The sequence below is a fragment of the Tachysurus fulvidraco genome, chromosome 2, assembly GCF_022655615.1.
Source record: "Tachysurus fulvidraco isolate hzauxx_2018 chromosome 2, HZAU_PFXX_2.0, whole genome shotgun sequence".
Taxonomy (NCBI): domain Eukaryota; kingdom Metazoa; phylum Chordata; class Actinopteri; order Siluriformes; family Bagridae; genus Tachysurus; species Tachysurus fulvidraco.
In genome coordinates, this window is record NC_062519.1 from 26,910,258 (window position 1) to 26,923,054 (window position 12,797).

Consider the following 12,797-nt stretch of genomic DNA (forward strand, 5'->3'; position numbering starts at 1 on the left):
ATGGGTGACAACATGCTGGATAGTGTGTAGTGTATATTAATCATATAGTCATAAATGTTACTAGATTATATAAATTTCAATTTGGATTATTGTATTACCACAAAATATATATACCATAGCGATTTCATGCATGTGAATTGGCCAGAAGGTTTTTTTTTCTATAACAGAAGCTCTGAATATATTGCTAGCTTGTTATGCAATATTATTATTTCCATACAAACAGCTGCACAGATATTTCTATAGAACCAGGGACACACAATGCATGAAATATACATAATCCCTGATTAATAAATAATTGATTTAAAGACACTGCTATTAAGCTAAGAAAATGTATAATCCCCTGATTTCACAGAGTTTCCTACAAGGAGGTACTTTTGAATGTTTTCAATACAAGACACTACATTTTTGTCTTATTAACATCATGGCTGATATAAGGGACCGGAGTCAGTGTTTTTATACTGTCTTCTCTGTAATGATCATTTCAAGTGAAAAAATGACCAGGTATGCCCTTTTAGATGATCTTAACTGGAATTAATACTGCGGAATATCTCACCTGTGAAGACTGCATTTGTTAATGATAAACTAACATGAAGACCAGAGAACTGTTTATGGGGGAAAAGCAAGCCATTCGGATCTTTCAGCACCAATTCACAAAATCGCTGGACATAGCCACTTGAAAAAATCTGGTATGCCCTATAAAAATAAAAACAACTGGTGTACTAACAACCAGACATTCATTTGGTAGCTAAGGAAAACAGCAGCAATATGTTTAATGACAACCGTGGGATCACCAACAACATCCACAGGGCAGGGTTAAAGGAATCACAATCCACCATTTGAAGATTTTGAGAGCAGTAATATCGAGGTCCAACCACTTTGTTCTGAAACCAAGATTAACCTCTATTAAAGTGTTGTGGAAGAAAGGATCTGTTCATGATCCATAACATATGAGCTCATTGATCATACGAAATAGAGGTGGTATTATGACTTGGGCTTGCATGGCTGTTTTTGGAACAAGTTCAGTAAACTTTATTGATGATATAACTCATGATAATGGAGAATGGAATGAATGCAGTAGAATGAATTCAGACTATTTATACATACTTTCTGCCAGTTTAGAGATAATTTTATACTGACTCAATGGAAGAAACTTCATCAAGCAGCAAAATAATAACTCAAAACACAATGACAGCAAGACAAAGGCCTTCATCTGTAAAAGTGTAAGGTTATAAACTGGCCATGTCAATCACTATACTTTAACTGAAATGAGCAGCTCTTCATCTCTTAAAGAAGAGACTGAAGGGAAAAACCACTAAAACAAACCAATGCTGCAGTACAACCTGAAATAAAGCACTACAAAGGTTTGGTGATGCAGTGGGTTATATGGAATGTTATTTAATTAACTGTAAGACTTTCTGTTATAAAATTCTTTATTGGATGTTAAATGAATTATACCGTCTAACAAAAAAAGATACCATGTTTAAGTTGTTTGTTTAACATATCCAGATGTATACGAAAGCTGAATTTCTGTTCTGTCACCTAATATTTGTCATTTGCTCACAAACCCTATTGTCTAGTGTCTGTAGCAGAAACAACAAATCCTGGCTGTCCTTGTATTTTCAGATAAGACTGTACATATCTAAGCTCTATTTAAGTAATCATTTCATGGAAGTCTATATAGGTGGCATATTTTTAATAGATATTTTTTGAAGGACTCAAAAATGACAAGCATGCATTTAAATTTGGAGGCCAACTGTCAGAAAAGTCTAAATAGCAGGGTAAATATACAAAATAACCCCACTGCACTGTGTTGAACTTTGCAAATATCATTGTATCACAGTAAGTCAGGAAGCAATCACCCTCATGACTGTAAATGCCACGAGGCTGAAACGTCCTCATGCAGTGGGCTAGCACAATGATCAAAGCATCTAACTGATTCAGATAAATGCCTGCTGACCTTTAGCATTTCAGTGATCACAACCTACAGTAAATATGATGGTGTGTTTTATAAAGGGTTTGCCAACGATACTGCTATTGGACTAAATCTTATATTTTGGATATTTGTTTTATTTCTTTTTTATTTTTATGTTGAATTTGAATGTTCAACTAGAACAATCTTGAACACTATGATGGCAAATACTTTGTAATTACACCACATAAACTAATAAACAGATACTGGATATAAAACCATGGAACTAGTTGTTATTACTTTCCGATGAACAGGAAGAACTGTGATATTATCACCATGCTCATTCACAGTGGAAAAGTACAGAGATAAATGGCTCTAATTATTGCCGGGTCCATTTGAGACTGCAGGTTCATACAGGCAGATTGTAAACAAACCACTCAATCTGTAATGAGAGAGAGAGAGCACAATATGAATGAAGTCACTAATGACATGATAAATAAAAGAGATAATCAGCTCAAAAGCAGTGCAACATTCTTCTTTGTATGTTGTTGCTCACTTCTTTTTGCTGCTGAATGGCTAAATTTAAAACAAGCAACTCACTGAACCCGTTGTCTTGGAAACTGCAAAAATGTAACTTTGAGAACCAAATAAAGAGCCAAAAAATTATTTTCTGCTGTGGTATACATTGAAGGGCAGAACATGACAAATGAAGTTGTAGTGCTTTAAATGGACGTGATTAAAAATACTGGTACCGATGAACTGGGATCTGTAGTCACTCATGTCTATATGAGTCCTGAATGAACCCTAACCTTCCAGCAGAGGTCTTTAATAGAATAAACATTGATTCATTCATTCATTCATTCTCTCTCTCTCTCTCTCTCTCTCTCTCTCTCTCTCTCTCTCTCTCTCTCTCTCTCTCTCTCTCTCATATATATATATTTAGATTTATGTATGTATATATATATTGTTTCAGTCAGTTAGAGTGAGCTGCATCTGGTATCTGACTCAAATGGTTATAGTTTGCTGTCTCAATCTATATTCTGATATTAAGCTCCTTGTCAAAGACTATCAGTTGCAGGATCTCAGGCTAATCAGTTCCAGTCTGTAGAATAAATACAGGTTCTGGCTGTATTAGTACACTGGAAGCACTTCAGTCATGATGTCATGCTGTATGATGCACATAGTACACATTATTGCCTTTCAATATGACTTGAATAAAAATTTCTGTTATATACATATAAAACTATATATATATATATAAATATATATATATTTTGATAACTCTCTCCCCCCCTCTCTCTCTCCAGTAAAACAGAGATGGCTGCCATTGAGACAGAGCTCCTCACAGACTATCGTTTTGGACAACAGCAGCTGATTGAGATTTGGGGTCATGCCTGTGCCATTGCCATCGCCAAGGTATCAACAGAGTAAATAAAAAAGACATACACACACACAATCTAAAGCAAATATTTAATAGTGCATCTAAAGTATTTCTGCAAGAACAACTATGGTGGATAGTGGACTCTCATAAAATATATTAATAGGCATTGATCTATTTTTTTTCTAAGTTCATATAATGTTTTATCTTTGTTTTTTTTGCTGATAATGGCAGTGCAATCTGAGACACACGCAAGCTGTGTTCTGTTAGTTAAGTTGATGACTAGCTATGTTAGCTACAGTTTATACATTTATTTTCTGTGTGAGGAAAATGCAGGTCCAAAAGTACTCTTGTCTCTTTGTAATATTGTAGCTAATCCCCAAGTCTAACCATGTGTAGGGGTCAGGGCAGCAGGAAGACATATTCAAAGGCCCTGACGTTTTTATGAGAGTAAAGGTGTCTCTGGGTCATTTGCAGTACTTTCTAAGCATTAAAAAAGCTAATCAGTATTATTCAAGATATTGAGATTTAAATAATATGTTCTTGGGGACTGCTGAGAAAACGTATTTGTCTTTGTTTCATAGTGAAGTGTTGTTACTCTCAGAGCCAGAAACCTTTATATGTCCAACAGCAATGGGAATAAATGAAGTAAGTGTTAGACGGTGATGAGGAAGAACCCTCCATTTACTTAAAGCATGTTGTGAATTCAACTGTGACCCACTCTGATGCTCGAGCAGTGACCTTCTGACTGCACTCTATTGCTTCAAAGGCTATATATCTTAAAGACCACACACCTACATGGTTTTCTTCCTGTGCTGCAGCCATTTCTGTTTTCATAATCTCCACACAATGGCTTAAAACCTGCTCCCAAAAGAGTGCCATGGTCTGGCCAAACAAGCAAGCAGGCATGGAAAGAACTTGTTAGACTCAACAGCTCTGGGGTTCATGTTTAACACTCCTACAGAGAATGGCTGTCTTTTCAAGAGGAGAAAATTCACCCAGGAGAAAATTTGATTAAACAATTTTTTTTTTCATATCTCAGGAGACCTAATCAGGATTTTCACTTGTGCTACAATTAGGTATTAACTGTTTCTCCAAAAACTGGGGAAAATAGGACACAAATAGACCAAAAAAAACCCAAACATGGCTTTTTTTCTTTAAAAAAGAGAACACACTTAACACTATCATGATTCGAACACACAACCTTCTAGTCACCAGGTCAATGCTTCAACACTGAACCACCTGGGAAATTGCTAAAGACTTAAAGATAAAAATTCTGTTTATTGTTCACTAGTTTGTTTAACGCATTATTATTTTTATGTGTATGCTAAAGTGCTGTATATTAATATAAAGTGATATTTGGGGAAAACTGAACTGAAATATCTTCTCTAGTTGCAAATTTAAATGCTTTACAAAAAGTAATAGCATATTAGTATATTGATGTGAGAAGTCAGAGGAGCCTGATGGACTGGTTCAAGATGACAGGAAGGCTACAGTAATTCAAATAATCACTCTTTACCACTGTGGTGAGCAGAATACACAACACATAACATGCTGAAATCTGAACTGGATGTGCTACAGCAGCATCAGCAGACCTCATCAGATTCCACTCATGTCAGCCAAAAAAACAGGAATGTGAAGCACAAACTCTCTGAAACTGGACAGCTGTTGATTGGAAAAAGACCAGGTGATGTTTTTCCAAGTTTCAACAGTCCAGCCTTCCTATTAAAGCCTTAATAAGGTAAGATAATTTGCAGATCTCCTTTTAGATTTTGTTTTCCTTATAGGTGGTCAACAGCCAGACTACAGTAAGCAGGGAATATGGTCTTAAATAAGACCAGACAGGAGGTAGACAGAATTATTCCAGTTTGGCCCAAACAGACCACTGTGTGCCCTGTAGCTCCATCTGGATTGAGTCAGGTTTCTCATGACTTACCTGAGAGCAATGCGAATCCTGTGATTGTTTCCTGATGGATGTTCTCTGTGGGTAAATTTTCTTCCCTCAGTCAGGAGTTTTACTTGCTGCCCATTTTTGCTTCCTCTGAGCATTTCTACCACAAGCTCCCTGTCACAATTAGCATCAACAAAACCCCTTGTGGCTTCCATAAATCTTAACCTAGAAAAACATGCTGGTCAGTAGCTCAGAACCTGGAATGACATCAATAATGTTGTTCAAAGAAAAAACAGTCGTTGGTTTTTACTGCTCTCTGATTTCATAACCCAGCTATTCACCCGGAGAGCAAGCTTCCAAAGCAAACTTCAACCGTCCTGCACCTAACCTACACCCCCCCTCCTCCACCCTTAGAAATAAGCACTTTATGTTCCGAAGTTTTCCAAGACTGGTGTCTGAGGTCAAACCTCATTCCGGGTATCAGGATATTGTTGTCATCATCAGACTGACGGAACACTGTGTGTATTTTGACTGTGTGAGATCAGGTCTAAGTACTCACAGCAGCCAGGCAAGAACATCAGGTTTTTACATGTTGTAATATTAGTGCATGTGGAGAAATGAGCAACTAACTGAGTTCTCCTGTAGAACAAAGATAAAAAAGCAAGTATTATGAAATCCCAGTGTGCATCTCAGTCCATCAGCAGAATGGGAAAATACAGCCACTGGCTTTTGGTCCAAGGACACCAAACCTTCTGTTTCCTTTGCTTCCAAAACAGAGGATCAGAGCTCTAGTGAAAGACTGTTTTAAATAAACCCACCAATGGACCAGTGAGTTTTATACTCCATTACAGAAACACACCCTTCACAGGGCTGCGTTTAAATTGATAGATTGTTCATTTCATGAAGTAAGAACCTTCAGAGGAACCAGAGAGAAAACATACTGCCAAATTAGAGCTAGCTGTGATTTGCACTGTGTCTCAGACACCTGCAAATGGAGCATCTATACAAGCTGATTAGCCCTAATGGGGCATTTAGTTCAGGTGATTATACTGTTTCCAAGTGCTGTTAGCTTCATTATTGCCTTGGTTCTGCATCTACTTGGAAATGAGCAGCTACACACATTAAAATGCAGGATTGAAAATGATGCTTCACATGCTGTGAGTCATATCCCAGAGATGATTCCTTAAATTCCTTAATTTTTTTTCACCACATCTGTAGTATAGGTGCTGTAGAATGGAAGACGCATTTTTTTATACTGTGAAAAGAAATAATACCCACTTAATATCTCACTTAAAACTCACTGATTATAAGAGCTCTAAGAGAAATAGTTAAATATACATAAACACAAGGTATTGTAAAAGGTGCTGCCTATTCCCATGTTTTTTTGTTGTTGTCAGAAACAGAATAGGTTTAAATAAGAATATAATGTCATATGTTGAGTTTATGCTAAGTAAGTACATTTGTTACACACTGTTTGTGTAACAAATAATGTTGTTCAAATTATAGTCTCTTCATTGGGTTTGGGTTTTTGTGACTTGAACATTACATCAGTAAGTCATTGGCCAAAGATACAGCTAGGAGATCCTCACATAGCAAACAAACAAACAAACAAACAAGCAAATAAATAAATAGATAAATAAATAAATGTGCTACTCAGCTCCCATGAGGCACAACAGAAAAGTGTTTAGCTTGTTCTGTGGAGATAGAGTGTTAATCCCAGTGATGCTGCAGCCGTCAGTGACTGTGTTAGAACTAGTAATGCTAACTGGATGATGGTGTCTATAAGCTGAAGTATGTGGATGTGTGACTAGTGCTGTCCTACTGTGTTTTATCCCGCGCCATGACACTACATGAGCAACAGTTGAAATGAAGTGGTTCACTGGCTTTACAGAGGCCAGAGGAAACAACCACAGAACTGTATTATGACACAGGAGAACTGACCGTTGGGTTGGAATTGGCCAAGGGAGGAAATCAGCAGGGGTTTAAAAAAAAAAAAATAAATCCTTCACTGACCTCCAGATTGTGCTTGGGCCAATGTGTGTGTTGCAGCAGGTGGTGGGATTCAGAAACATGTGCTAACATGTGAATTAAGACGCATTTCTACATACTAAATTAGTCAAGAAGGTGTTTTTTTTAGTTGATAAACCTACATATTTGGACAACAGTGAATTTAAACAAATAACCAGGACATGAAATTTGCTAGTCCCTCTGGTGGATTACTCATCGATCCAGCCCTGACTCACATAATAGCAAATTTTTACCTCTAAAAAAAAATTGCCCCTGTATTTATATTTATATTTGGGTTTTCTTATTTTTCTTCAGTACAGTGAAATGTGAATATTTCAGTCTGTAGAAACTTGCTATAAATGTGGTGGATAGAGATTGGGTTTAACATAAAACCTTTTCCCTTTAATTGGTTTACTGTTCATGTCAGGCACACTCAGATCCTTGTGTGCTCTGAATAGAAGGCAAACCCTGTTTGGTTCCAGCAAATGCGGCACAAGAGATTTCAGGATGACGTTTCGGCTGAAGGAACTGCTGTGAGCCAACGAGGAAAATATGAACAGCTCTGAATGCTTGGCTCAGTTTAGGCACCCAATGGAAAGGGCGATATTTAAAGTCTGTATCCTGTTGTCTAAACATTGTTTTTCACATGTTACAACTGCTGTGAGGTTGTTATGGGTTTAGCTATGGATACCATTACTCCCTTTTGTTCCACATCTGCTATTGATAGAACTTCTGACAGTGATAAAGTACTTGGCTTATTTGATGGCAAAATGGAGATGTCTCACTGGTGTCTCTCTCTCTCTTTCTCCCTGCAGGCCTATCCTCTGAGCTCTCTGACCAAGAAACAGCCTACAGTCTTGGTTATTTGTGGGCCAGAGCAAAACGGTGCCATAGGCTTGGTTTGTGCTCGTCACCTGCGCATATTTGTAAGTATTAATAATAACCACACGTGGAATTTTAGAAGATACTATCTTTCTACACCAGTATTCCTTTTCTTGGAATTTCTCCATAAGAGAAAAAACATACTTAAACCAGGATAATCTGCTTTAGGATATTATGCTCTTATATAACTTCACCATATGTGTTAGAGATGACAAATTTATGGCATATCAGTTTTCAGCCACTGGAAAATATCGATAAAATCTGCTAAAGCAATTTTACAGCTATCAGAGAAGTGCTGTGGTTTGGCTTGAGAACCAAGAGAGTGCTCATTCTTACATTATAGCATTCCTGGAAGGCATAAAGCACATTGACATGGTCTCATCCATAGGACAGAAAAGTTAGTTTCAGGCAATTCTTAGCTGCTCTTGTAGATTCACAGGAAGACTGAACATGGACATGAACAAAAAACAAAACAGATTAGAAGAAATAGCAAGAAAAATATCACCCAAGCACAAAAGGGATGAATTTGAGTATGTTTAATTTAGCAGTAAAACAAAGTTAACAGAAACAGGAACATAGGTTATTGAGGTACAGATATTCTTTTAGATTTTTTTTTACAGATAATGAAAACTTGTATGTAAAAATGTAGACATATAAATTTCTGTGTCTATTGCCATGTCTCTTGGCTAATGTGGTATGCCTATTGTAAAAAAAAAAAGGCTGCCAAATTGAACTGAACTGAAATGAAAAGTGAATTAAATTGGTCTGTTGCTTAGAGCATGCATGTGAACCTCTGGGCCAGGCAACATTTAATATTATAGCACTGAAACTACATTAGTTCCTAAAACTTGTACAATTTGTTATTGTGACTAAAAATATCCTTATTACAGGATATAAGATGTGAGCCTTGATTTTGTCGTCTGTTTTAATTGTTTCTATTTACACAGTGACTAGTACTGTATGGCAGACAAAAATAAATTGATTGAATTGATGTCAGCACTTTTGGAACAGTTTTAGTTTTGCATTTGCATTTTAATTCATGGCAAGTAATTAATTAATTTATTTATTTATTTATACATACATACAGTAACACATATTCTGTTATTGTTTTAAACAGTGAGCTTTTTTAATTAATATTCTTACTACTATTTTTAAGTGGATTGTTATTGCACACACATTGTGACGGCAATTACTATAATCAGATTTGGACATAAATTTGAACAGCACCCATACTTAGACTAGGTTATATTGTGTGTTTAAGATCTTGTTTGTGTTAGCTGAATGATGATATTTAGTCCCTTTGAATGCACCTTGAAACACCACTTTTCCATGTCTCCAAGGATACTCTTTCACTTGTATAAAATACTGTGTAAATAATATGATGTATTTATTGACTAATGTTCCTCTTAGCATGTTGGCAGGAAAAACCAAAGAATGCTGTAAACACTAACTGTGTTTATGGAGGTAGAGTGTTTACTCCAGATGTGGTCAAATCTGTCTTCTTTTCCGTTTTTCACTAGTTTCTCTCTAAGCAGCCAGTGCGGTCCAGAGGAGTCTGACTCTCTGATCATTCTTAAATCCATGAATCTCATCATCTTTGTGTTTTGCTGATCAACTCAATATTGTTCTATTTCTGTCCTTCTAGGAGTATGAGCCCACAATCTTTTATCCCAAACGCTCTCCTGATAACTTGCATCAGGACCTTACCATTCAGTGTGAGAAGATGGACATTCCTTTCCTTTCTTATCTTCCAACTGAGGTAGGCTTTTTTTAAAACCACGTAACAAGTTTTGACCCAGTGAATAGTCTTTAGCAGCTGGAGGGAGATAGAGCTGTCAGCCTCATTTTGTCTTGTCTGTGCAGGTCCAGCTCATAAATGATGCCTATAATCTGGTGATTGATGCTATTGTGGGGCCAGAAATAGAGCTTAAAGATGTAAAAGAGCCCTATTCTGGAATATTGGTCACCCTCAAACAGGTGAAAATCCCCATCGCCAGTGTGGATGTGCCCTCAGGTATCTTCTCACTAACACTCACTAACGCACAGCATTATTCAGCTCATTTCTAAATCAGAATATGAATGAATTTAATCAGAGTTTGTTTACAGGAACAAAAAAAATTATGAAAATTCCAGTTCGTCTGGAAGAATGTTTGTATTCTGCAAGCACTCATAAGTTTGTGTACAAATGTAAATATGTCATTTAAAATGAGGTCACGCTAAAATGAACCTTAATTAACCAACTTTAAATGGTATAAGTGCTGTGAGTTGCTGCAGAATTTTATAAAAAGTTGTTTGTTTATTTCAGAGGTGTCAAACTCTGGTGTAATTATATTTGGCCCGCGAGATCATATCAAATGTGCATTACAGCTGGGTAGCCACATGCTCCACTAATACTACAAATCCCAGAATGCCTTGCCACTGTATTGACGCCTAGTCACGAACAGCAAGCGCCCCTCATTCTCTGTTGACAGTCGTTAAAGGTAGGGTCTCTGATTTTTGATAAATGCTTCAGAAAACTGAGTCGGGCTGATAATAAACAAAAATCAAAACAAACGTGTAGCCAATGAGCAGAAAGGGGCGGGGCTTGTCAATATGGGCAGAGAGAGTGTTCAGTGCGCATGTGTGACATTAGCAGAAAGCGGTTTTAACATTGACATGGAGGATAAAAACAAAGAAAGAAAGCGAAGAAAGGCTTACGATAAGACCAGAAGTAGGACCCGTGTTAGTATAGGATCAGCTTTCCAGCGCTGGAGAGAACTGAAGGAGCAGGAAGTTGGTGCATATTCACAGATTCGAGTTTCCCCGAGTCAATAACTCCTGAGCTAAACACTGTTACTACACAAATAACACCTCTTATCTATCGTAGTATTGTAGAGAGGCAGCTACAACCGCGTTTTGTGTAGCTACAGCGTTTAGCTCAGGAGTTATTGACTCGGGAAATAATTCAGGAGTTGTTCCAAATCCTGTGTTTAAGCAAAACTAAAGTTTGTTTTCATATGAAAAAGGTTGAACATTATATATCAGTTAATTGCAGTTAATTTTTCAATAAATATTCAGTTTGGCCCGTGACTTTATCTCAGTTTTATATTTTGGCCCACTGTGAATTTGAGTTTGACTCCCCTGGTTTATTTCATTTGCACAAACAAATTTAGTAAAACTACATCTTGTAAAATTCAATTATTCCATGTATAGGGTTAATATTGTTTTATTGTTGTTTACTGTTATTTTATTATTGATAAGTTTGAATTTGTATAGTGACCTTGAGTGACTTGAAAGGCACTTATAAATAAAATGTATTATCATAATTATTATTATTAGGGGGGCACGGTGGCTTAGTGCTTAGCACGTTTTTGCCTCATACCTCCAGGGTTGGGGGTTCGATTCCCGCCTCCGCCTTGTGTGTGTGGAGTTTGCATGTTCTCCGGGTACACCGGTTTCCTCCCCCGGTCCAAAGACATGCATGGCAGGTTTATTGGCATCTCTGGAAAATTGTCCGTAGTGTGTGAGTGAATGAGTGTGTGTGTGTGTGCCCTGCGATGGGTTGGCACTCCATCCACGGTGTATCCTGCCTTGATGCCCGATGACGCCTGATATAGGCACAGGCTCCCCGTGACCCGAGAAGTTTGGAAAAGCGGTAGAAAATGAGTAAATGAAATGAATGAATATTATTATTATTAGTGAGACCGATAAGACTAGTCCATGTCTTCAAAGAAATGGTACGCTATTTGTACTGTATAGGGAGAGTTGGTAGTGTAGTTCTGTGGTATCTAACGCAATGCAGTCGCTGAACTACATTACCAGGACATGCAGGAGCCACTCTTTAGCCTTTGTTTAGTTTTAGTTTTAATTTAGTTTTACTAAAATATTCTTATTTTGTCTCCAAAGGCTGGGACGTTGATGAAGCAAGCCAAGATGGGATCAATCCAGATGTTCTCATCTCACTGACAGTCCCCAAAATGTGTGCCTCAAGTTTCTCGGGGAAGCATTTTCTAGCCGGACGTTTTCTTCCGTATGACATGCAGAAAAAATATGAACTCAATCTGCCTGAATTTCCAGGGACTGACTGTTTTATAGAATTGTAACACTGGCAACACTAAAAACATATTTTGGATATGTATTAATTATATAAACACATTCAGATTTTGTACTTTATAGGTGAGTACTGTGGTAAATCGTCTAGAAGTTTGTGCACAGAGACTGTTGTGGCTGGATATGATGTGGGTATTTGCTTAGGTAAAAGTGCTTAGCTTAAGTTATTATTATTATTTTTGTTTGCTTGAAAGAAGAAAAAAAGCAAAACGATTAATTTCTGTATTTTTGTTCATATATTTATGCAATTTCACAAGATAGATTTTTTTTCTGGCAATTTTTTCCTTTTATTAAATTTTCATTGAATTTTATGGTTAAAAAAACCTGCAATATTCATTAGTGTTAGTTTTAGACAGTAACACTGGAGAATGCATTAAATTATTCTATGTAATACATACAATTGAATTGTATTTCTGCTGCCGTTTTTTATCTTATATTTATATGTATTTTTTTTTAAGAAACTTTTTAAATAGCACAGGGTTGCCCGAAACACGAACCTGTCATACGGTTAAACAGTGAATAGATTGGTAGTTTCTTAGTTTTAAAAAGGATGTGTTTAACACCAGATCTTGAATTCAAATAAATTCTCTTTGAACCTGTTAACGTCCCATATGTTTTTACATGCTTCTAAGCCACAATGC

The 12,797-nt window shown here is 36.8% G+C and overlaps 1 protein-coding gene across 2 annotated transcripts in view; it reads left to right on the top strand.

Annotated features, from left to right (window-relative positions):
* yjefn3 (YjeF N-terminal domain containing 3) overlaps positions 1-12,755 on the top strand; it is a 36,124-nt gene extending 23,369 nt beyond the window's left edge. Inside the window, exons 3-7 of one of the 2 annotated variants that reach the window (XM_027169784.2) lie at positions 3,217-3,325; positions 8,001-8,111; positions 9,713-9,826; positions 9,931-10,081; positions 11,953-12,755. In XM_027169784.2, coding sequence (XP_027025585.1) covers positions 3,217-3,325; positions 8,001-8,111; positions 9,713-9,826; positions 9,931-10,081; positions 11,953-12,149 — 682 coding nt within the window. In that variant the 3' untranslated portion in view covers positions 12,150-12,755. Of the gene's footprint in view, positions 1-3,216; positions 3,326-5,050; positions 7,798-8,000; positions 8,112-9,712; positions 9,827-9,930; positions 10,082-11,952 lie in introns of those variants that run through there. The other variant, XM_047807761.1, reaches the window with a different exon arrangement.
* The last annotated feature ends 42 nt before the right edge of the window (positions 12,756-12,797 follow it).